The sequence below is a fragment of the Bactrocera neohumeralis genome, unplaced genomic scaffold (assembly GCF_024586455.1).
Source record: "Bactrocera neohumeralis isolate Rockhampton unplaced genomic scaffold, APGP_CSIRO_Bneo_wtdbg2-racon-allhic-juicebox.fasta_v2 cluster10, whole genome shotgun sequence".
Lineage (NCBI taxonomy): Eukaryota > Metazoa > Arthropoda > Insecta > Diptera > Tephritidae > Bactrocera > Bactrocera neohumeralis.
Window position 1 is genome coordinate 27,133,129 of NW_026089623.1, and position 27,204 is coordinate 27,160,332.

Consider the following 27,204-nt stretch of genomic DNA (forward strand, 5'->3'; position numbering starts at 1 on the left):
TGTCGCCTTTAAATAGGAGTCCCCAACTTTCACCAGAGTAGGGAGAATCGACGGCAGTAAGATTATGATTATGGTGTATTGGAAGCACGGAACGGATAATTTAGATAAAGGGCTAGTGAAATAAGCGAAATGGCTGAAGGCTAATGCTGTTATTATCTCTGTCTCCTTAAAACCCTGGTCGGTCTTTAAGTACGTTCAATGCACGTCGCCCAAATTTTGGCGTAAAGGTTCAGGACATGTGTCAACTTGCGTGTATAGATAACCAGGGGTCCATATAGGGCAACTGTTACAACGTGCGGAGATAGCGCCTTGAAGCAGAGACCCATTAGGACAAATGAATTTACCGCAACAACAAAGCTCGTACTCCTAAAATAAGAAATTTTCCAGTAGAAAGAACAACAAGAAAACACAACATTACAAATATGCTCAAGTATCAGGGGTGCACGTCACAAACAAAGTTGACTGCCCGCACGTAACATACATACATACCCCAGACAAATAATGATTTTTTTCTTAGGTATCATTATTAAATGAACCAAATATTAAATAACCAAAATTATATTCATATTTTTTTCCTAATTAAAATATTTATATGTACAAAAAATTATTTCAATAAAAGTACTTATTTTCTTATTTATAAACCGGTAAATGTTCAGCAGAGCGGCTTTTCCGAAAACGTGTACGAATTTTCACGGGAAATGTCTTGAAAAATTCGTTTTTAATTCCGATTCACGAATATATATGGCGCGTTATCTATTTTTATGTTTTATTGTAATAAAAACAAAAAGAAATATTATGATTTTGCACGATATTTACGCTATAAATGGCATCACTGTTGAAATTCAATTGGGTACTAGTGATACAAGCAGCGATCGATTTCGAAATATCGATACTCTCGATATTCGAGACTAAACAAGAATAGATAAAAATGAGAATTTTTGATTTCGGGAAATACGATGTTTTTCTATTAAAACAAAGAAAATATTGTCTTTAGAAGCACGCGCCTAACATATTCGTAAAGTAGAACAAAAACGAGTATTTTAAGACATTTCCCGTGAAAATTGGTGCACGTTTTCGGAAAAGCCGCTCTGCTGAACATTTACCTATAAATCAAATAGTATTGAATTAAAAAAAAAAAAAAACTGTATGTATAGTATTTTCACCAATTGGACACGATGAAGATTTGACTACACTATTTATTTTGTTTAGTACGCTCTTATGAATTTTGTCTCCTTCGTCATATTGCTTGAAAGATGCATACATTTTGCCTTAAATAACTCCCCATACATCCTCTTTCAGACTCAAATCTGGACAAGCAGACATTTTTATGACTTTGCTGTAGATATGGGTTCGGTACTCGTTTTTCGTATTTTATGTACATATGTATATATCTTTTCTTACTATTTGATGTACACGTTGTTTAGTTACATCTAGACCAAGTATCTGCTGAATGTGCCGTTTACTCCTGTCATCAATAGTACTTTTACGATCACTACGCTTATTTACACCATAGTTAACTGGGTTTTTCAGAAAATTTTTTATTGTGTTCCTTTGCCTCTTTACCGAAAAAACGATTTGAATAACTAATTTGGATTATTACAGATTGACTCATTCCTTTAATCAATTAACGCTCCTCATCTCATAATTAAGTTCCACGTGGCATTTTTCTACAAATTCAAAAACCTCCATTCTTGTACTTTACTTTACTTTTTGCGAGCATGAATTCTTTAAATGCTAAACCATAAAGTAAATACAAGAAAATAATTATCCCAAGTCGTACCGTTAGCAGAATTCATGTTATAGAGAACAAGTAAGGAAGGGCTAAGTTCGGGTGTCACCGAACATTTAAACTCTCGCATGATAAAGTGATAATCGAGATTTCATTATCCGTCATTTACATATTTTTCAAATACCGTATTTGTGTAAAGTTTTATTCCGATATCATCATTGGTTCCTAATGTTTATACTCGTATTATACAGAGAAGGCATCAGATGGAATTCAAAATAGCGTTATATTGGAAGAAGGCGTGGTTGTTAACCGATTTCATCCATATTTCGTACATGTCATCAGGGTGTTAAGAAAACATTATGTACCGAATTTCATTGAAATCGGTCTAGTAGTTCCCGAGATATGGTTTTAGGTCCATAAGTGGGCGACGCCACGCCTATTTTCAATTTTTAAATAAAGCCTGGGTGCAGCTTCCTTCTGCCATTTCTTCTGTAAAATTCAGTGTTTCTGACGTTTTTTGTTAGTCGGTTAACGCACTTTTAGTGATTTTCAACATAACCTTTGTATGGGAGGTGGGCGTGGTTATTATCAGATTTCTTTCATTTTTGAACTGTATATGCCTGAAGGAAACGATTCTATCGAGTTTGGTTGACATAGCTATAGTAGTTTCCGAGATATGTACAAAAAAGTTAGTAGGGGGCGGGGCCACGCCCACTTTTCCACAAAATTACGTCCAAATATGCCCCTCCCTAATGCGATCCTTTGTGCCAAATTTCACTTTAATATCTTTATTTATGGCTTAGTTATGACACTTTATAAGTTTTCGGTTTTCGCCATTTTGTGGGCGTGGCAGTGAGCCGATTTTGCCCAATTTCGAACTTAACCTTCTTATGGGAAATACGTGTACCAAGTTTCATCATGATATCTCAATTTTTACTCAAGTTACAGCTTGCACGGACGGACGGACATACAGACATCCGGATTTCAACTCTACTCGTCACCCTGATCACTTTGGTATATATAACCCTATATCTGACCCTTTTAGTTTTAGGACTTACAAACAACCGTTATGTGAACAAAACTATAATACTCTCCTTAGCAACTTTGTTGCGAGAGTATAAAAAACAATTTTGCACATACACACGTGACCACGCAAACGTTACCACCTATTTTTTTGCAGTTATTTGCAATTACCGCGATTTAACTAAACCTTTCTAAAAACTGAAATATATACAAAATAGGATATAATACTCAATAAATTAGTAGGTTCGTGAAGAAATAATTTTAATTTTATATTATTTGCTATATGGAAACTATGAAAATATTTATTTTTTATATTTATGTAAGAATTTTTGTTTTGCATTCTAACTTTTTAATATTCAGTAATTCTTGCTGTGTTTTTTTTTCTGATATGATAAATTAATAATTATTTAATAAAGTGGTTCAATATGCAGTTGAACCACATTTGGCGGCTATAATTGCTTGCACCCGGGTAGGCATTGGACCAACGAGGTTTTCAAGGCATTCCTGCTTTTCAGTTCTGCCATTTAGCTTGGCCCGTGTGGAGTTACTTTCTTTTTCATGGCATCAATCGGGTTCAAATTTGCAAACATTTTCTGAACCTGCAAAAAAAAAGAAAATGTAGAAGGATGAAATTTTTCTTTAACATTAACATGAGGATATATCGGTGATTAAATAGCATATACAACTTACCGATTGAGCCCGATTGCACGGTGCGGAGTTGTCCTGGAAGATGGTCTCAAAAGTGTGCTCATATTGTTCTTCTACGATGGGCACGATAAAATTGGATACATACAACTTCTCCATACTTTTGAACGTTTATCATGACATCAATAAAAAGTAAAGAATCCCGGATAAAAAAAAAAGCCTCATTTTTTTTCGTTAAAAGTCGTTTAATATTTGGTTTCCCCGCATTCAAACCATACTCCTGCAACCTCCTTCGTACTGTTTCTGCACTTATTACCACATTGTATTACTCCTCTATCTCAATAGAGTTTTTAAAGTTATCGTTAAAAAGAGACTCTATGGATAACACAACTACTGTAATGCTCAAATTATTTTTAGTAATTTAATTACTGTTGGTTGGCTACATCTTTTTTTTAATCAATTTTCATCACGCGTTAATCACAACAAAAATGTATTCCATTTTGAACATAACCGTCACAATTACAGCTAAATAGCATATTTTTATAAGAAAATCCACTGGTAAGGGTTGTGGGGCTACGAGAGCATGTATAATTATTTGACTGATGCATTTTTGTCATTCCACTAAATTTAGATAGAATTATTAGTAGTGGTAATATTTTAGGTACAAGTTCTGCGGCTATGTACCAAAATTTATATTTCATACCAGGATTAGGATATTTTTGTGTACTTAATTATGGCTCGCATAAAACTCGTTAGACAGAAAGAATATATGTATTTATCATATTGAACAGAGCAGATATGTCAGAGCTAGAGATAATTGTACAACGCATGTATGCTTTACATAACGTCAATCGGGGCGGACACAATTCTCGCTATGCTTGGATTTTCCTCTACGTTCACAGTGTAAGGTCAAGTGTCACATAAGCCAAGTGCCATCACTTAATGAACAGCCAAAATTTTTAAAGGTTTATTTATGGGAGACAACGACGCGGCGACTGACAGATGGTATCAAATCATTCAAGGCGTGGAGCGAGCAACAGTTCTTAAAATTCAACAGATCCCGCATAACCATAACATCTCGGTCCAGGAATTAAAATTCGCCATAGAGAGCGCGTAATCAGCGAGCAGCATCCGAGGCGCTACAAAGCGCCGGCGGCTGTGAGTTATTATTTTGTGGAAGTATGAAGACTGTCTCGCCAGGATTGCAGACACTCACCGATATTCTGAAGCCCTAAACGTTTGCAACCAAGTTCTTGTACAAGTATGTATTATATTTGCTTGTAACATTAGGGTTCTGAAAAAGTCTTTTTGTATTTCTAATCAAACTGCTACTTATTTTTTTATATGTATAATGAACTTTTATGAACCAATATACCATTTTGCTCGACCACTTTTTGCCATTTTTCCGCCAGAGACGTTATTTCATCAATAGTATAAAACTTTTCTGGTTTCTCGGCGAAAAACTTAGACAAGTAATTTTCACAGGCTTCTCTTGAAGCCAACTTTACTCCATTAAAGGAGTTCTACATTGACCGAAACAAATGGTAGTCCGATGGTGAAAGGCCAGGGCTATGTACTGGACGCATCTCCCAGTTTTTGCCGAGTCATGAAATATGTGTGTGGTCTATCATTGTCCTTATGGAATACGAAGCTCTTTCTGTTTGATTGTTTGCTTGAATCAGTTGTTGGCAGTAAAATGTCATCAATCGTTCGACCAGGCTGGAGCAGCTCATAGTGGATGATTCCTTTCCAATCTCACCAAACACTCAGCATAACTTTTTGAGGCGTCATACGACCATTTGTTGAGCTTCACCACGTTTGTTCGCTCCAGAAATGGTCCGATTTCATTTCGCTTCAGCAAAGAATCGCAAAAATTAATTCGGTCGATTAAATTTTTCACAGACAATTCATGTAATATCCATTTTTAATTTTTTTAATTTCTATTTACGTTTTTTCGAATTTTTTCTTCTGTAAGTAGTACTGTTAGTGAAATCTATGCTAAATTTCACGTCAAAATATTCATTAGTATTTGAGATACGCGTCGTTTTGTGAGGCTCTAAAAGTGAATTTTTCTATTTTTACGGTGTCTGAATTTATTGAACAAAGAAGTGCTATAATGCACCATCTCATCTGCATTGGTTATTTGCAACCACCGCATTCGCCTGATTGTAACTTTTGAGGATATAAAAGCTGAATCGTAGAAGGCTCTGATGGCCATCACGACGGAGGATTTTTTCCAAGTGCTATGATGACTGGAGAATTTGTTGGTATAATTGTATTGCAGCGAGAGGGGATTACTTTAAGGAAATGAAATATACAAACCTGGTTTCTCAACGGAGTGGAGGTCTTCCTCTTCCTCTGCTACCTCCAGCGGGTACGTCGAATGCTTTCAGAGCTGAAGTGTTTTCGTCTCTCCGGACAACATGACCTAGCCAGCGCAGCCGCTGTTCCTTAATGCGCTGAACTATGTCAATGTTGTCGTATATCTCATACAGCTCATCGTTCCATCGCTTATGATATTCGCAGTGGCCAACGCGCAAAATACCATAAATCTTCCGCAAAACCTTTCTCTCGAAAACTTGTAACGACGGCTCATCACACGTTATCATCGTCCAAGCCTCTGCACCATATAGTAGACGGAAATAATGAGTGACTTATACAGTTTGGTTACTTAGTCCGAAGTTAATGCTAATTCCAAGATTGACGAAATTATCTACAATTTTAAAGTTATTACTGTCAACGGAGTCTAGTCGCCAGTGCGACGACTATTTGTATGATGACAGGAGATATTTCACCTTGCCCTCGTTTACCACAAGATCCATTTGCTTCGCTGCCTTATCCATTCTGAAGAAAACAGAACTAACGGGGCGCCTGTTGAGGCCAATGATATCAATACCTTCTCTGTTTAGTTCTGCAGCTCAAACTATTTTTCCAGAGGTAGGTTGAAGAAATCTCACGAAAGGGGTAGCTTTGTCTAAAACCCCGTTTGGTATCGAACGATTCGGAGAGGTCCTTCCCGATCCTGACGGAGCTTTTGGTATTGCTCAACGTCAGACATCGCGGCATAAAGGTAGCTCCTTTTCGTGCTGTTGAAAGCAGCTTTGAAATCGACGAAGAGGTCGTGTGTGTCGATTCTTCCTTCACTGGTCGTTTCCAAGATTGGGCGCATGGTGAACATCTGGTCGGTTGTTGTTTTGCCAGGTCACTGATAATGTCCAATCGGTTTGTTGACGGTGGACTTTAATCTTTCATACAATACGCTCGATAGAACTTTATACGCGATGTTGAGGAGGCTTATCCCACGGTTGTTGGCGCAGATTGTGGGATCTCCCTTTTTGGGGATTGGGCATAGCACACTTAAAATCCAATCGTTGGGCATGCTTTCGTCTAGTTTATCAGTACTTCGCCGCCGTGTTTGAATAGCTCGGCCGGCAATCTATCGGTCCCCGCCGCTTTGTTGAAATTCAGGCGGGTAACTGTTATTCAAACTTCTTCATGGTCGGGCAATGGAGCGTCTGCTCCATCGTCATCGATTGGGAAATCAGATTTGCCTTCTCCTAGCGTTGTACGTTCACTGCCATTCAGCAGGCTGGAGAAGTGTTCCCTCCATAATTTTAGTATGCTCTGGGCATCGGTCACTAGATCACGTTTCAGGGTTCTACAAGAGTATGCTCCGGTCTTGAAACCTTCTGTTAGCTGCCGCATTTTTTCTTAGAATTTTCGAGGATTACCCTTTCGGCCAGCTTATCAAGCTCTTCATACTCACATATTTAGGTATCTTTCTTTATCAGTCTGCAAATGCGACTCGCTTCCATCTTCAACTCTCGGTATCTATCGCATCCCGCACATGTTGTGGTCGATTGTAACGTTGCGAGGTAGGCAGCCTGTTTTCTCTCCGCTGCGGCACGGCACTCCTCGTCGTACCAGCTAATCTTTTGCATTTTCCGAAAACCAATGGTTTCCGTTGCAGCTGAACGTAAGGAGCTTGAAATACCGTTCCACAGTTCCCTTGTACCGAGTCGTTGACGAGTGCTCTCAGAGAGCAGGAGTGCAAGTCGAGTAGAAAACCGTTCTGTTGGGATTGCAGCTTCTCGACGTCGAACCTTGTTTGTTGACATATGCTGTTTTCTGCACAGATGCGGGTGAGTATCTTGGCTGCAACAAGATAGTGGTCCGAGTCAATGTTAGGACCCCGGAGCATTCGCACGTCTAAAACACTGAAGACGTCTATCACATCGTAATCGATCTGGTTGGTGGCTTTTCGATCCGGAGAAAGCAAGTTAGCTAGTTAATTTTTTTATGCTGAAATCTTGTGCTACAGATAACCATATTTCGGGCTCCGGCAAATTCGATCAGCCTCAGCCTATTTGGGGAAGTTTCCTCGTAGAGGATTAATTTACCGGAATTTCGTGCTATTCGCTGAAACAGTGAGGTGCTTGAGCCATATGTAAAAGAATCGTTTCAGGCCATTCCCAAAGGAATGGCGATCAGAGAGCTTTCCTAACTTGCGTTAACTTCTGCACATGACTCCATTCTCATCCTGCTATATTTTATCTGACTAGTTTTTTTTTCTGCAATATCTTATTATTTATTGAATCTGCTATTTATTTTAAAAGCCTAACAATAACTTATAAAATCTTAAATCTAGAAAACTAGATAAGCTCAAGCAAATGTTTGAACTGTTTTGCTGATACGTTGCTCCTTAGTACGCAGGCATATATCTTCTTTTAAGGCGTGTTTGATCGCAGGAATGTACCAAAGCATTAGCCAAAGGGTTTGGGTGATCTCGAAGTTTAGATATACATATATTTAATTCTGCTGTCTTCTACTTCTTTCTTTACCATAGAAATACCTAGGTCTTTATGGATATTTTCATTACGCATGTACCATGGTGAACACGCGATTGTTCTAAGCATTTTTGATTAGAACCTTTGTATTATATCAATATTAGTTGCACAGGTCGTACCCCACAGTTGAATGCCATACATCCAAATCGGCTTTATGACCGCATTAAATAAAAGCACTTTGTTGTCTAGATTTTTTATTTAAAAGCCAATTTAAATTTGCAGCTCTTATCTTGATGCAAATTATTTTACTAGATATGTGTTTTCTCCATGTTTTTCTTCTATCTAGATGAATACCAAGATAAGTTACTTCGTTGGCTTGGGGTACTAAAATATTGTTCATTTTTACTGCCGGACACATTTTTGGTCTTAGTGAAAACGTAACATGCTTGCATTTTTGTTCATTCACATTTATACGCCAGTTGGCTAGCCATTCTTCGACAGACCTTAAGTGCTCGGCTAATATTCTTGATGCTATTATGTGGCATTTATTACGGCTCACTAAAGCTGTGTCATCCGCAAAAGTTGAGGTCAATATATTATTAGCTGTAGGAAGATCTGCAGTATATATGATGCATAGAGTTGGGCCTAAAACACTGCCCTGGGGTACACCAGCCCTTATCTGTCGTTCGTCAGATATGAAATCTCCCACTTTTACCATAAATTGTCTATTTTTTAAATAAGACTCCAATGTTTTATACAATTCTAAAGGTAGAATGTTTTTAATCTTATACAAAAGGCCTTCATGCCACACCTTATCAAATGCCTGAGCCACGTCTAGAAATAAAGCTGAACAGTACTCTCTGTGCTCAAATGCTTTTCTTATTTCGTTAGTAATTCTATTTACTTGCTCTATCGTGCTATGTTTTTCACGAAACCCGAATTGGTGCGTTGGTATTATATTATTTTCGTGGAGGAAAGGAGACATCTTTGATAGTAACACTTTTTCAAATATTTTAGAAAGGCTGGGTAGAAGACTGATTGGTCTGTATGAAGACGGCTGTGTTAAGTCTTTCCCAGGTTTATCTATCAAAATAATCTGCGACTTTTTCCATGAATTAGGATAGTATCCAAGATTAAGAATTTCACTGGAGAGCAAAGAGAGCACTTCTACAGCAATACTTGGTAACTCAATTAGAATTTTTGGGGTAATATTATCGTGTCCTGGTGACTTTTTTGGTTTAAGTTCTTTTATTATTCTAATAATTTCAGTAGGTGCAGTCTTAAAAGACTCGAGTGACTCGTTAACTGTGTTTGGTAAGCTGGACAACTCGAAGTTGTTCTTTGGGCAATTTGGTTGAAATACCTTTTCTAGGTGATTTGCAAAACAATTAGCCTTTTCCTCGTCACTTCGAGCCCAATTTCCGCCCATGTCTCGTATAGGCATGTTGGAGTTAGTTGGTGGCTTCAGGAACTTTTGGGCTTTCCAAAGAGAATTTTGCTTGCTTGAATTTGGACACAGCTTCTTTATATACATTTCGGTATTGGATTCTTCCTCACGTTTAAGCGCATTTTTTAATTTACGTACAGCTGATTTCAATTGAAGCTGAGTGGAAGGGGAGCGATTTATCTGCCATTCACGCCTTGCACGCCTTTTTTCGTTTACAAGCTTTTCTATTTCTCTGTTAGTAATTTTTCTGGCACCAAGCGGCTTATAGCTTTTGTTTGGTGTTGCTAAGACAGCTGCTTTAGTTATTATATCATTGAGTTCTTCTATGCTTTCGTCAATATCTCTTCCTGTATTTATTTTGTACTCAACATTAATGTGGCTACTCACGTATTTTTTATATTTTAGCCAATTCGTTTTATAAGAAGTTAATCCCACTATTGGATTAACGAATATGGGTTGTTCACATAACTTTATTAGTACAGGAGAGTGATTAGAAGATAGATCAGTACATGTATTAACTGTTATAAGCGATTTATCTATATTTTTGATTACAGCAAAATCAATTAAATCTGGTATTTTTTTACGATCACTAGGCCAATATGTCGGCTTACCAGGAGATATTACGTCAAGGTTATTGTGCCTATTTATAATAGTGTGATACAGCTGTCGTCCTTTCGGATTAATTAGCCGTGAGCCACAATACGTGTGCTTTGCATTGTAATCTCCACCTGCTATAAATCTATGGCCTAGTATTCCAAAAAAGTCTTTGAATTGGATGTTAGTAATTTTAAACCGAGGTGGACAGTACATGGCTGTCAGATTTAAGTCCCCGCAGCGATTTTTTATAGTTATTGTTGTAGCTTGTAATTGCGCTGTGGCATAAGATTCTGATGTGTGGTGATTTAACCGTTTTCTAACCAACACTGCTGTTCCTCCATGTGCCTTTCAATCTGGGTGGTTTGTAACATAGAGTCTAAATCCCGGTATAAAGAAATTGTTTTTGTTCGTAAGATGAGTTTCTGACAATAGCATTACATCGATACTATTTTCATCCAGAAATCTAATAAGTTCCAATTTATGTTGGTTAACACCGTTAGCATTCCATAAACAAATGTTCAATACACTCATTTTTTACTTAAAAAAGTTTGCAACATTTGGTTTTGTGATTTGATTATCTCTTGAATCATATTTTGCGTTGAAGCCATAAATTGTGTCATACATTGGGTAAGGTTGAAAATCATAGTTTCAACGCTTCCATTTGGTTGGTTTTGGGGCAATTGCATTTGTGCAGTATTGCCTTTCACCACGTTTGCATAGCTTCCTTGTGTAGCATAGTCTTTAGGATTAACTGGTTTTGAAATGTGGACGGGGATTTCAATATTTTCAATAGATGGAATATTCATCATTTGGTTACGACGTGCTTGGATGCCCTGTGACAACTTCGATTTTAAATCTTTGTATACAGGGCAACCCCTGTAGTTAGCAGTGTGGTTTCCTCCACAATTGCTGCAGTTTTTATTTAAATCCTCTCTTTTAAAGAGTACATTTTGAAGTTGGATGTAGATCACCACATACTACACAGACACTTCGTAGAGTGCAATATGCTTTCTTCTTTCCATTTCTCTTGTGTGGTTCCTCAACGGTGATTCTGCGATGGAGAAGATATTTTAAATTGTAAATCGGGTGTATTTCATTTTTCTTTAATTTGTTGGAATCTGGCATCAATTCTATTTTGAACATTGGTTGTGGGACTTTGTTCTTGTTAAAAATATTTACTACTGATTTAATGCTAAAACCACCTTCTTCTAGTGCTTCTCTAACGTCGTTAGAGTCTACCGAAGACTCTATACCTTTTATGACAACAACTAGGCCTTTTGAGCTCTTCAGTAATTCTTGTTATTATTTGATAGGAATTTTACAATTTCCATGAAACTTTTTTCAGTGTATGTTTGAATTTTTGTTTCATCTACATATGTTACCTTTTTTCAAGGGCACAATGTGGAAATTGTTTGTGCCTATTATATTGCTCATTTTTGAAACAAGCGCATTTGAGCTACGCTCACGCAAATAGATTGGAGGGGGTTTGGCATTCACGACCGTGGTGGTACCCTTTGCTTCGTCGTTAAGCTCTTTGCTTAGTAAGGCAAATCTGTTGCGATCAATACCAGTCTGGCCCTTTTTTGCTTGGTACATTCTCACCTTGCATTTTATTTTCCTTCGCTGTCCGGGTGCTTGCTGCATAGTGGCTGCTGTCAGTGGATTTGTTGTTGCCCGATTTCTGTTCACTGCTGCTTCTGCTGACTGCGCTTGCTTAGTCTCTCTTACATCTGATCGCTGCGATGACTCATCATCGCCGTTACATTTGTTTTTGCTAGGAGTTACTTTTGTTGGCTCGACAAAACTGAAGTAGGCATTTAAGGAATGCCTACGGTTTTGCGGTTGAGGCTGCGAAGCACTCATTATTGTTTGTTTTTTGTGTATATATATTTGTTTTGTGCACTATTTGTTAATGTTTATTATTAGAAGTTTGTGTGCACTGTTTTTTATTTGTTTGTTTGTTTTTATTTATTATTATTGTTTGCTTATGAATCACGGAGCGAATTCAAAAAACACGTCCGTACACTTTGAACACTGACGAGGAATTAATTAGGTAGCTTTTAATTCAAGTATCTTCGACGCGAAGCAAAATAGAGTAATGGAAATAAATGTGTCTCTGATCTTTAATGTAGCTTAATAACATTTAAATCTCTAAGGATTTTTTTAAACATTTTGTAAGAAATGTAATATTACACCTGAACCTAGCTCATCCTTACTTGTTTAATACAAAGTTTTTTGTTTGTAATTTGTATATGTAAAATATTTCTCCGGCTTTGAGGCATGCAAAATAAGAGAGTATAAAATGTTCGGTAACGCCCTTAGCCCTTTCTTAGTTGTTTCGGAATCTGAACTTAGGAGAGCACCTTCCCCATCTTATTTACAAATTCAATCACTTGCGACTTTACTTCAATTTAATCAGATAGTTGTTATTACAACTTTACTGACAATATCGTACCGGCTTTTCTTTCTACTTTTGTACATACTACTGTGAGAAAAATTTAGTAAGAACTTTTAATATAAATTTCGCGAGAAAATCCATTCGCTGAAACAGTTTTTTCTGGGTTCGTATGACAATAAGTGAGATCTGTGCCAAATGCACTTCACAATAATCATTAGTTTTTAGAATATGCTTGTCTTTCTGAAGTACATAAATTGTATTCGGCGATTTTTACAAAGAGTGAATTTATTCAACAAAGAACTTGCATTAAATTTTGTGTGCGGAATCTAATTTCTGGGCCGAAACATTCAGAATGCTGGAAAAGGCTTTCGGTAATAATTGTTTTTCGCGAGCAAGTGTTTTTGATTGGTACGAATTATTCAAAGAGGGTCGAGAACGCGTTGACGACGTATCACGTAAAGGACAGCCATCAACATCAACTGATGATCAACAAATCAATAAAATAAAGGAATTGGTGATTGAGAATTAAAGGTTAACAATCAGGGATCTTACTGCCATCGTTTTGAATATCGGAAGGATCAATGAAAACCATTGTAAAAGATCATTTGGGATTAAGAAAAGTGAAAGCACGATTGGATCCAAAATCACTTAAGTTTTTTCGAAAAACAGCGTTGCGTTAACGTCTGTGAAACAATGTTATTCGACTACCAGGATGTCATGAAACGTATTATTACTGGCGATGAGTCTTGGATCAAAGGCAAAGGTGAGCCGAAGCCGAAAAAGCAGGTCAAAAACCAAGCTTATGTTGACAGTTTTCTTCGAATATGGATGTGTCAACAAGGCATACTATTTGAGGTTTAGCGTCGTTTGCACGAAGCTATTCGTAAAAATACATGGTCCACTGCTTGAAGTAGCATGATTACAAACCATCGTGGTCAAGTCTTACGATTTTAAACAGTGTAACACAAAATATCTTTCAAAAGGGAATAAAAGATCAATAATAGACCTAATGTTTGCTAAAGACGCGCTTAGCAGGCATACTCAGTGGAAGGTGTCAGATATGTATACAAATAGCGACAATATGGCTATAATTTCTGAAGTTTCGTTCTTCCAGGAAACGAAACTCTGTCGGAGAAATACCTCTCGAAAACGAAGTTGGCGGCAAAAAGAATTTATACTGGTGTTTTTGAGAGCGTTTGGAGTGCGGCAACGACATCAGGCGAAGATGCCGCCCACTTAGTATCCTCTGTGCGAAAGGAACTAGTTGCAGTATGGCGCTCAACTATGCGCAGGGCAAGATACAATAAAAATTGAAAGCCGGTATACTGGCGGAACGACGAAATTGCCAAGCTGAGGAAGCTCTGTCGCTCAGCTAGACGCCGCTTACAGCGCAACTATGGAGGTGATAACGAAATCAGCCTCAGAGAAGCATTTAAATGCCAAAAAAAGCTCCTGAAGTCAGCGATTATCCGAAGTAGGAGATCTTGTTTCGCTCTGTAAAGAAGCGAACATAGACCCTTGGGGAACGGCATACAAAATTTGTATGTTGGAGTTCAAAAATAAGTCGCAGCAACCTAAGAACGCCAACCAATATCATGCTACAACACCGTATTCGCCTGATTTATCCCCGTGTGACTTCTAGCATTTCACCAAACGACCGCTCCGAGGTAACCGTTTTGAGTCAATTAAAGCCATTAAACGTGAATCGCTGCGCGCATTGAAGGCTATTCCATGTATATTTAATATTCCAAAAATATATTTAAATGGAATTAATTTGAATAAGTGATAGTTAATACTCGTAGTAATTGGTAATAAGTATATTACTTTGAGGTTCCTTTTTTCTTGTGGTGCATTAGCGTTTCGTAGCAATTTCTATTGTATTTTCTTTGTATTTATTTACAGGTTTTCGATTGCCGCTATGTCACCACAACCAGTGGTATGTTTGAAGCTATTTGCAATCACATTAAATATGCAACTAACAAAGGAAATCTCAGGTGAGCTGATTTAATAACAGGATGTTATTATACTTATTATTATCAGTGTTTTGGTTTGCTCGCATTTATTTTGATTCCTTACATTCAATCTAGTTGTAATATAATTTAGTTGTAGTATAAGAGCTTTTGCCGATTTTTTGCGGTTCGCAGAAATTTTGGATCTGACAAATTTTATTTTGAATGATTTGCGGTGGGCTTTAAAAGACGGTAATAAACAACAAGTTCGGGTGTATGCATTGTCCTTCAGTCTTGCGTGGAAAACACCTTCAGAAGTTAGCAGAACTTTATAATAAAAAACTAAGGAAGGCTAGGTTCGAGTGTGACCGCAAGTTTTATACTCTTGCAACTTCAAAGTATCAAAGCCGGGGAAATACTAATATTTATGTGTTGGCAAAACTTTATGTTAAAAGTCACTGGAAGTTTGAAAATTTTTATACTCTTGCAACCAGTTGCTACAGGGTATTACAGATTTGTTCACCCGGTTTTACATATCACCTAAGACTAAGCGAGATAGATATAGGGTTATATATGTATACAAAGTGCTTTCCAAAGTAAACAGGACTTAAAAAAAAACAGAACAAATGTTTTTTTCGGCAAAATCAATTTATTTTATTAAAAATCCTTAAGCTTCAATACAGCTTTTTGCACGGTCCAAAAGCATGTCGAACGAGTGTTTTAGCTCGTTGGCCGTTATGGCCTTTTGAATGGCATCTACCATATCAGGTGAATAGGGGGAGTGGTTAATGGTTCAAATGTAATTTTTGGTCAAATAATCGGTCACAAGCGTCGATCGAATGTTGGATTCTGAGCAATATAGCAATTTTTGGACGTCAGTCAATTTGAGCGGAGCAAACCGTGTACACACCTTTCGTAAATCCAAAAGTTCGGTCAAAATAAGATAAATCGATGTTCTTGAGATGTTCAATTCCACTTCCGTGAATTTTAATGATGATTCCTGCTGATTTTTGATGAATTCACGTACAGTTTCGATGGAATTTCCGGTGATCACGGATTTTGATTGGCCCACATGTTGATCGTCACGACCACTTTGAAAACGTTGAAACCATTCGTGCACTCTGCTACGGGATAGGCAATCGTCGCCATAAATTTGTTTAATCAATTGAAATGTTTTGGAAAAAGTTTTGCCAATTTTAAAACAAAATTTAATGTTGGCTCTTTGTTCGAAGCTAATTTTCGCACCGATAACACAAACATACTGACACTTAAAACGCAATAACTTCACTTCCAATCAATGAAATGTCATGAAATTCTCACTAGACAATCGACAAAGACAGCAGATTCGCACCAATCGACATATAGATGGCGCCACCAGGGTGCGCTAGATTCAAAAAGTCCCGTTTACTTTGGAAAGCACCTTGTACTCGTATATATGTATGTAAATAATCAGCATGACGAGAAAAGTGGAAATCCGACTGTCTATCTGTTCGTTCATGCAAGCTGTAACTGGAGTAAAAATTGTGATATCTCGATGCAACTTGGTAAGTGCCATAACTAAGTATTAAATTAAAATATAAAGCTGTAATTTGGTACAGGGGATACAGTAGCAAGGGGCACCGGTCGGCATAAAACTTTGCTCAAATAATATCTTTAGTGTGTGCCACCTTATGATCAAAATATCTTTAACCCCAATAAAAACTGTTCAAGCCCCTAGACACCAAATATTTAGATCTCGTTACCTACAGTTGACTTTTGATCGAAAATATCGATCAATGTGCATTTATATGTATATAACTGAAATTAAAGGATAATCCTTCTCTTAAAAAGGTATGTCTGGATCATACCAATACTTCCCTTAGACCCCATATACCTAACATAAAAATGTTCGAACTTCCGGGTGACTTTGTACAGCATATATCGGCCAATATGTGTGTTATCCCAATGAAAATAAAAGAGTGCGTTTTTTTTATAACAGTGTATCATTGTTTATAAAATATATACATTTGAGCGAACACTTGGCCTATATAACTAATGTCAGGATTTTCGACCATCTCCATATATGATATCGTGATGGCCATCAGAGCCTTCTTCGATTCAGCTTTTATATCCTTAAATGAGTCAAAACGGTGTCAAACGGGAGCGAGCATGTAAATTTGCTGGATAGCCAAAAGTTACAATCAGGCGAATGCGGTGGTTGCGATATTAGTTGAAAATGCGGCGAAATGATCACGAATAACCAATGCAGTATGAGATGGTGCATTATCGCACTTCTTTGTTCAATAAATTCAGACATAGTAAAAATAGAAAAATTCACTTTTAGAGCCTCACAAAACGACGCGTATCTCAAATACTAATGAATATTTTGACGTGAAATTTAGCATAGATTTCTCTAACAGTACTACCAACTTAGAGAAAAACCAATGCAATTTGATCTCAGTAGCATAATTGACCTTTTAGGGGGCGGGGTCTGCCCACTTTATAAAATTTTCAAACCAAAGGTACACTTTGCTGTTGCAATTCGTGAATGACATTTTTATATAGTTCGGCACTCGAAGTGTAACCAACTTCAGACCGTTCGCGCAGCTGTTGCTCTGGAATCAGCTATTTATACATTTGCTGAATGACAGTTCGGAGTATTGTTCACAAGTGTTCAAAAGAGTTTTGCCAAAAGTGAACGCAAAAAAAGTGATCAGCGATGGAATTTAAACGTAATAATGTGATTGTTTTATAGTATTTATGCAACGTCACGTGAGATGGTTGGGAAAGTGAAGAAGCGACTTGAGCGAAATCTACGACGAAGTGCCAATCAAATGGCTAAAGAACTGAAAAATTCCGACCGCAGCATTCGACGCATATTAAAAAATGAGCTTAAGGTCAAGCCTTACAAGTGCTAAAGTCCCATGATTTCACACCGAAGCAGCATCAAGTAAGACTGGACGAAAAAATTTTTCCAACTGAACAATTCGTAAACTCTCAAAACGATAGGGTTTACTTGACCGACCGTTCATACGAGAATTTAAGTCATCGGTTGGCCACCAGGAGGCAGCACCCGCCACAAATAATAGTGTGGGCCGCTGTCACTGCAAATGGGCGCTCTCCAATTGTTTTCATCGAGCCTGGCGTCAAAGTAAATGCGACATATTATCGGGAAAGTGTTCTGGAGGCTGCTTTGAAGCTGTGGGCAAACAAACATTTCGGTCGCAAACCATGGACGTTTCAACAAGACTCAGCACCGTCTCACAAAGCGCGAGTGCACCAAGAATGGCTGAAAAACAACGGTCCGAACTTCATTACGACCACACAATGTTTCTCGAATTTACCAGATGCGAATCCAATGGATTATTCTCTCTGGAGACACCAGTCTCGAGATGCTGAAGAAAGCCATTGTCCGTTAGTGGGACAAGATACCGGCAAGTCACATTCGGGCAGCTTGCGATTCGTTTTTTGACCGTCTCAAGGCCATATTTAAGTCAAAAGGTGATCATGTCGAGCAAAAGTGAATTGGTCCTGAATTTATGATTATTTTCACACATTTTGTATTTTAAAATAAATAAAAATAATTTTGCAAACCGAATTTATGGCGCACTTCGAGTGCCGGACCCTGTAGGTATATCAATTTATAGGCTATCGTTTAATGCGGTTTTGCGGCCGTGACAGTGGTTCGATTACACTTATCTAAAAACTCATCTTCGCGATTAGACCAATGAACACGTGTACAAATTTCATTATGATATCTCAATTTTTAATCAAGTTGCAGGATGTACTGACAGATATATATTCACCCACCCGATCTTAAGCTCGTCTCTTCATCCTGATCATTTATATATACATAACCCTATACATATATCGATTAGTTTCAGCTGATACAAAAAACCGTTAAGTATACAGAACTAGTATACTACGGAGATTGCAAGAGATAAAAAGGTAGCCAAAGGGTTTTGATTCATTCTTCGACGAAATCGTGAATGGATTGCAATGACATTTGATATCATATTAACTTATTCTGAATGTCATATACTCACTTATTTACTTCCCGTCAGCGAAAATTATACTTAAATCATTCTCAAATAAGATACTTATATGTAATTGATATTGATAGAAAAAAAAGTCAAGCACAGGATCGAAATTCATTATGTTTAGACCAAAACCAATTTCATTTATATTGAGCGCCAAACGAATAATATAATACAAAACCGTGAACATTTAATTTTATTAAAATACAGGACGGGAATGGTTGGTTTTTTTTGTCGAGAGAGGACTTTACTTCTCAAGTGCCTACTTAGTCCGAAGTAGCACCTGTTGGCAAGAGATATTATGTGTTGGATTTCGAAGCTGATATTGTTGGTGGTGTTTACACTGGTTCTCAAATATACGAAACTATCTACAACTTCAAAGTTATGACTGTCAACAGTGACGTGAGTGCCAAGTCGGGAGTGCGACGACTGTTTGTTTGATGACTGGAGATATTTCGTCTTGCCCTCGTTCACTGCCAGACCCATCTGCTTTGCTTCCTTGTCCAGTCTGGAGAAAGCAGAATTAAAGGCGCTGTTATTGAGGCCAATGGTGTCATTATCATCGGCGTACGCCAGCAGCTGTATACTCTTATAGAAGATGGTACTTTCTCTATTTAGTTCTGCAGCTCGAACTATTTTCTCCAAGAGTAGAGTTAACCTTATCTGAAACATCGTTTCTCAACTTTTCTTGTCACCCTGATCATTTATATATGTATGTATATATATATATATATATGCCAAATATGTATCTCGCTTAGTTTTAGGTGCTGCGTACAACCGTTAGGTGAACAAAATTATAATATTCTGTAGCAACAGGATGCAAGATATAAAAAAGAAATGCTGCTGTAATCGTGAATAAACAAAATGGATATACCAATAATTGGACTTTTAGTGGAAATTAAAAAAAAAAAAAGGTCGCGTTAATTTTTGCTGTTGCTATAAAAATTAAAATTGGGGAATTTTCTTTAATAATAAATAGCTCCATATGCTTACTTGTGCTGAGTGTACCCTACAAATTTCAAGTCGGTCAATCCGTTCTTGAAATACGATGGAGGAAAGTGTGAACATTTGTTGAGCTATGTCGTGCCAATTCGATGTTGCGAATGCGCAAATAACCACAAATATTCGGCAGAATCCTTCTCTCGAACACTCCTAAAGCCGACTCGTAAGATGTCTCCGCTCCATATATCTGGACAGAAATGATGAAGGACTTGTAGAGTTTGAGAGGATGTGACTTTTTAATTGTCTACTTAGTACAAAGTACTACCTGTTGGCCAGAATGCCTATGCGTTAGATTTCAAGGCTGATATTTTTGTTGATGTTAATACTGGTTCCAAGATAGACGAAATTATCATTATCTACGACTTAAAGTTCCACAGTGTTGTGTGAGCCAAGTCGAGAATGCGATGACTGTTTGTTTGATGACAGGAGATATTTCGTCTTGTCCTCGTTTATACCCAGATCCTTACGCTTCGTTTCCCTATTTATCTTTGTAGGTCGTACTATTTTCTCTAGCAATATTGAAGAAGTCATACGATAGGGAGTCTTCTTGTCTGAAACCTCGCTTGGTATCGAAAGGTGCGGAGTGATCCTTTCCTATCCTTCATAGCCGTATTAGATTTGGTGGATACCAAGTTAAAATAGCGGCTTGTTTTGTTTGCATATGTGTTCGCTTCGTAATATGGTCGATCGCGACTTTGCGATGTATGCTGTCCGCTTTCTCTCCACTGCGACACGACAGTTCTCGTCGTACCAACAGTTCCCTTTTACCAAGTTGCTGAGGAGTGCTCTCAGAGAGCTGAAATGCAAGTCCGAGTATGATACCGTTTAACTATCGGGTGTGATTGTAGCATGTCAAGGACATTGGAGACACGTAGTATGGTTTGAATTTTGCGATCCGGAGACTAATACTACAGACAATTATATTTTAAGCTCCTGTGAAGTCGATCAGCCACAACCCATTTGGAGAGGATTCGCCAATTCCTACTGTTGTATCAAAGATGTCTTTTCTAACTCTAGCGATGAAAGCGCCAAGCACAATTTTGACATTGTGGCGGGGGCAGTTATAGTAAGCGCGCTCCAGCTGCTCATAAATTGCATCTGTAAATCAGTGACATGTCGACAATTGGGTCTCTGATTCTGACACCGGAGTGAATGCCAAGCCTCGACGACTAAGTTATTCTCCTGTCACGGGTCCAACTCCGAATTTACGTTCCTTTATAAGACCCCTGCCTCCATTCTTTTCCGAGCTGGTCAGCGGCACCTTTCCAATTTAAGAACCAGACATTGCAGGAGTTTGTCTTTAAGTCATAGTCTTTATTACGTTTGGTGAACAGACGCTGCAATTAGATTTCAGTGATCCCTCAAACCGGAGTGACTTCGCTGTTGCTTTTTGTCTTTTAGCCGTGACCCTAGGGTACAAAGAGGTTGGCTACCACATCTTACCCAAGGGCTGCTCACGTTTCAAGAGTAGGAGTTGGGTGCAGCCAGTGTTGCCAGAATATTTTTCCAGGGACCACTAGTGTCGACTTTAAAACCACTAAAAAACCACTAGCGGTCTCTTCAAGCTGAACTAACTAATTTAAATATTTAAACGAAAAGTAAAGAAAAGTCATAAAATTGAAATTTAAAGTATTTTAAATAAATAATTATTATTAATCGCAAACTAATTTAAAAGTTTATACTTTTAAAATGATAAAAATACAATGAAAATATTAAATTATTTTTATCTATTAAACTAATAACAGAGATTAAAATTTTTTTATTTATTATTTTTGTAATTAAAGATTAAAAATGTTTTCTTCTTCTGAAGAACTATCGACAATATTTTCAAGCTCATTTTCTTGAGAACGATAAGCATCTTTAGTTCCAATTTGCCGAATGACTTTATCTGGTATCTCATAATCGTGACAGCATTTTCCAGCTAAAGATGAACCAGCTCGCACCATCAGCAGTGATCTCAACATTGGTAGATAAATCTTATTACGCTTTTTACTTTTGATTATGTTCTAATTACTAAAAAGTCTCTCGACGTCAGCATTAGAGTGAGGTAATATCAAAATTGACATAGCAAAAGAAGCCAATTTTTTGAATCTTCTTTGTCCTTGAGCATCCTTAAAGGCCAAAACTTCGTACCAAAACTTTTTAGTATCTTTAGATTCATTACACTTTAAGGTATGAAATTGATACCATTGGTCGTCTATTTGTGCAATCAAGTCTTCACTCTTATTGTGATTAAAATATTTGATTAAATCAGTAATAGGTTGTTTGTTAGGGTTTAGTGCACTATCAACACTAATTCTTTTGATCGTGATAATATGCCGACATTATTAGGTAATCGAACTATAACTTCATTAATTAAATTCACAATAAATGTTATACATCTTTGACGAATTGCTTTCTCGTCACTCTGCTTTAGTCCCTGTTCTTTTAATTTTGTCATAGGAGTATTAAATCTTTCCCTAAATTACATGTTGGATCAATGAAATCATTTATGTTTTGAGTAAAAAGATTTACTCTTTGGGTAGGCAGTTTGATCTTATTAACAAGTAACTCAATTAAATTCATCAACTCGTCAATTAGTTTTGCTGGATCTGCATCATTCGACTCAAATAATTTATTAACCCTATTTGGTTCAGTCAGTATTGAATAAAGAAAAGCAAGAAACCCAAAGTTAATGTCATCTTTATACATCCCATGCAAGACTTCTGCCGTGTAACATCTTTCGTCTAATTTAGCAATTGAAAAATGAGTTTTTAGCTCCAGCCACTGGTTATATATCCGTGAGACAGCTGATTCAATTGATAACCATCTAGTTTGAGAGGACTGCACAATCTTCAGTGGATCTTTTGCATCATTTATTGCTTTATACAAATCTTTATATTAGCTTGTCTTGACGCAGATCGGGAGAACCAATTGTAAGTTTCACTAATTATATACTCTAGATTTCGTGGTAAAAACTGTTTGGCAGCACTAGAGGCGGCTAATTGTAGTGAATGACATATACAATGGACTAAAATCAAATGAGGGACCTCTCTTTTTAATTTCGCGTAAACACCTCCATTTACACCAGTCATAACTGATGCATTGTCGGTTCCAATACCCATCATATTTATTAATTGTAATTCAAACCACTGAAGAACGTCTTTATTTGCAGAAACAATACTATTAGCATCACAGTCATTTAACGTTACTAAGTCTAAATATGTAGATTAGAGTGATTCAAAAAAAAATTTTTTTTTTCGTTTGGTACTCGGAAAAATAGGTTCCTAGACACCTCTAAGAAAGCCTCTCCAAACATGACTTTTTAATTGTAACGGGAAGGTCCTCCTACATACAGTTTTCTATTTTTTCTTATTATCAGATGTAGGAAATTTACTGCTCTATAAAAATGGTCTCTTATGATTTTTAGATTAAGTTAAGCGTTTACGAGATATTCATCGTCAAACATCAAAATTTTTTATTTCTTATGAATTTTATAACTCAATGAAAAAAAATTATTATGAATGATGAAACTTATAGGCTTTCTTAGAGCTGTCTAGGAACCTATTTTTCCGTTTACCAAATGAAAAAAAAAATTTTTTTGAATCACTCTAATGTAGATACGACCTTCTCGAAACGGTTACTGTAATAGATTATTACAATTCCTAGGTTTTTCATAACAGCAATATCGGTTGATTCATCAATTAGAATACTACTGTAAGGTTGACCTTTCAAATCTTCTTTTAGTAGATCAGAGAAATGTGGTGCCCAAACATTCATGATGATATTTGAACACTATGTTCGATGTAACTTTATTTTATCCTCTTCATTGGTAAAAGAGTGATTAATAGCCTGCCCTAAATGATCAATCACACATACGCTCGTGTGCATGCCTGTAAACAATGATAGCCGAGCCTCTATTGTTTTTGATACTTTAGTATCTTTTGGTTTGAATTGAAGTTTTGGATGTACCGTGATAATCTGCAAATGATGTACTCGTATATAATGTATTATGTATGTAAATAATTGAAACTATAACTTTATTAAAATTGTTATTTAAGGAAAAAGTGAGTAAAAAAAAATAATCTTATTTTGATTTACCTTAGCATTTTCTTGATGTTTTTTGGTCGTTGTATGACTTTTTAAATTTGCATAGTGATTCCGTAACCTTACACCGCATAACCTACACTTAGCTACTTTATTGCCGTCATTATCTTCTACAACTTGTAACCAATCTTTTAAAATAGGGTCTTTGAGCCAGAAATCTCGAAATTTTTGGGAATACTGTCGTTTACTAAACATTTACTAAACAGAAAAGGAGGTGGTGTCTTGTTTGCTGTTCATTCTTCAATTCCATCTGAAGAAGTCGATGTTCCGCATGCAGACTTCATTGAATTTAAGTGCATTCGTATTTGCGCTAATAGTTGCCATATCTACTTAACATTGTATTGTCTTACATACCGCCTCACTCTGACATATCTGTATATATGCAGCATGCTTCATTAATAAGTAATGTTTTCTCAATGGTTAGTGATACTGATTCCATGATTGTTTTGGGAGATTTCAACTTACCGTGCGTATCATGGAAATCTAGTGATGATCACAACATTCCTGTTAGTACTCGTTCATGTTTTAACGAGTTCTTAGATGAAATGTCGGTGTTGGGTCTTAACCAAATTAATTTAATTTCAAACGAGTTTGGTAAGCTCTTAGATCTAGTTTACGTCGATAACGCTTCAATGTTCTCTGTTGTCCGATGTGATCCTTTGGTTCGACCAGAGGACACGTATCATCCTGCTTTGGAAATTAACATCGAAATCATAGCCAACTTTGCTTATAACAATACACAAGTCCTTTGTTTTCGGTTCAACTTAGGGAAAGCTAATTTTAAGAAGATTAATTACGAACTTTCTAAAATAACTTGGCAGATTAGAGTGGCAGTATTGAATTTTGTGCTTCCCACTTTAATGAAACTATTGTAAACTTATTTGAAAAATATGTTTCGAAGTGAGTTGCTACTCAAAAAATTAGTTCTAATTTATGGTTTTCGAAAGAATTATGTAAATTAAAAAATAGAAAATCTCGTGCTTTTAAACTTTTTAAAAAACTGGTTTAGCTGCTAACTATTCAAAATATTCTAAATTGCGTCGACAATTTGCTGAACTTAACAAAATATGTTATAGTAATTATATAAATAAAGTAAAAAATAATATTAGACGTAATCCAAAATTGTTTTATGGTTTCGTCAACTCCAAACGCAGGATTTCTAATTTTCCGTCCGCTATGAAATATAAGTCTAGTATGTCTAGTGACAATCACACCATTTCTAATATGTTCGCTGAATTCTTTAGGTCAAATTACTCTCCAAAATCTCCACAAAATGTTCCGCATCAGCACAAGTTATGTCCGATTTCTGTCATTAATGCACTTACCATTTCCGAAGCAGACGTCTTAAATCAGTTAAATATGTTAGAACAATCATACAATTATGGCCCAGATTTGTTTCCTTCATGCTTTCTTAAGAAATGTGCCAAATATATATACCAACCCCTAACAAAACTATTTAATTCATCTCTTAAACAAGGCTTATTTCCATCCATATGGAAAAAGTCATTTATAATTCCTTTGCATAAGAGTGGATTTAGGTCTTCTCTTGAAAACTATAGGGGAATATCAAAGTTGTCTGCAATACCTAAACTTTTTAAAGCAATTATAACAGACGACATAACCTTCCGGATCTCTCCACTAATTTCTTGTTCTCAGCACGGTTTTCGTAAAGGGAAATCTACCGTAACTAATTTGCGTGAATTTGTGTCACATGTATCAACGAGCTTTTGATAAAGTAAACCATTCAATTCTTTTGAATAAACTTGATCTTCTTGGTTTTCAACCAATATTTCTAAAATGGGTTGCTTCTTATCTTAGTAATAGAATTCAACAAGTCATATTTAAAGATACTTTTTCTGACATAATCAATGTTCCTTCAGGCGTTCTTCAAGGTAGCCATCTTGGTCCAATTCTGTTCTTGTTATTTATTAACGACATATCATCTGTTGTTAAGTTTTCAAAAGTTTTATTATATGCTGACGATGTAAAACTTTTTAAAACGTATACTTCAAACAGAGAAAGATGTCAGTTGCAAACAGACTTAAACAACCTAATTTCTTGGTGTGATAGTAATGACATGCCATTGAACCTTAAAAAATGTAAAACGATGTGCTTTTCACGTAGAGCTGCAGACCCTACCTCATACGCAATACAAAACTTTAGGTTGGAGCAAGTATGCAGTTTTGTTGATCTGGGAGTAACTATGGACCCCAAACTCAATTTTAATCTTCACGCAACTCCCACGGTTTTTAAAGCTAAAGGCGCTCTTAGTTTTGTTAAACGTTGGTCTAAAGAATTTAGAGATCCGCTTACCACAAAAATTCTTTTTACATCTCTTGTGAGGCCTATATTGGAGTATGCTTCTGTGGTTTGGAACCCTAGTTACCAAGTCCATTCTTATAAGTTAGAGTCCGTTCAAAAACAAATTTTACTTTTTGCCTTAAATCATTTGCATTGGGATTCCAGTTTAAATCTTTCCCCTTACATTAACCGTTCAAAACTTATAAGTCTCCCGACACTCGCTAGTCGTAGGGAGATGCTTGGTATAATATTTCTTGTAAAACTCATGAATGGGTCAGTCTGTAGCCCATCTCTCTTATATGATATTAATTTTAACGTTCCCGCTCGCCCTACCAGGCAGCTTACTTTTAAAGTTTTCTAGAACAAATTTTGAGTTAAATGAACCATTCCGCCGTATATGTCATGATTTCAGTTTTCATTCCAGCACATTTGATCTAACAGACTCACTCTTTACCATTAAAAAAATTATTTTATCTACTCTTAACAAGTAACTTTTAAAAATTATAAACTTTAATCTAATTCTTAATTTCGGCTGTTGAAATTTTTGTTTTTGTAGCTGAGCAGCTTAAGATCGCAACGCTTAAAACTCTCTTGCCTTCTATGACTCGGCTAATTCCCCTCGTTCGCGGATTGCGCCCCTCGCGTCGGTTGGGCGGGAGGAGGGAAATCGTTGGGTATTATTATTGTTATATGAGTATATTAATGATGGAGTACATTACAAGTAAATTTTCACTTTAAAAGATTTAAAAAATGAAGATTTATTCTGTTACGAAGAAAGAAAGAGCGAACAAGATAAAAGAGAACGTATGAGTATATCAAACAATTGAGTATAGTGGAATGTAGTTGTTAAAAAGGGTGCCCCCTTGAGATATAACAGACTATCTTTATTTGTCTTATTCGTAGCTCTTTAAAAGCTTAAAATATAACTAAAATATCTTATGGGGGAAGCAATTGTGAAGAATATATACAATATATATTATTAATTTTTTGTATTTACCGTCAGAGGGTATTTACCATTAAAAAAAAACCACCAGCCGCTAAAAAAAAGTGTTTTGCCCACTAGAGGGAAAGTAAAACCACTAGTTTTAGTGGTAAAACCACTGAGTTGGCAACATTGGGTGCAGCCTTACAACTGTATTTGCTTACCCAAAAGCATGACTACATCTCATCACACCACATACCTCTTAATACCACAAAACACAGTGTAGGGAAGAACTGATTTTG

At 36.6% G+C, this 27,204-nt stretch overlaps 1 protein-coding gene across 1 annotated transcript in view; it reads left to right on the forward strand.

Moving 5' to 3' along the window:
• The window catches only part of LOC126765595 (nitric oxide synthase-like), a 107,401-nt gene extending 85,572 nt beyond the window's left edge, over window positions 1-21,829 (forward strand). Inside the window, exons 5-6 of the mRNA XM_050483204.1 lie at window positions 14,529-14,620; window positions 21,766-21,829. Coding sequence (XP_050339161.1) covers window positions 14,529-14,620; window positions 21,766-21,829 — 156 coding nt within the window. The remainder of the gene's footprint in view (window positions 1-14,528; window positions 14,621-21,765) is intronic.
• The last annotated feature ends 5,375 nt before the right edge of the window (window positions 21,830-27,204 follow it).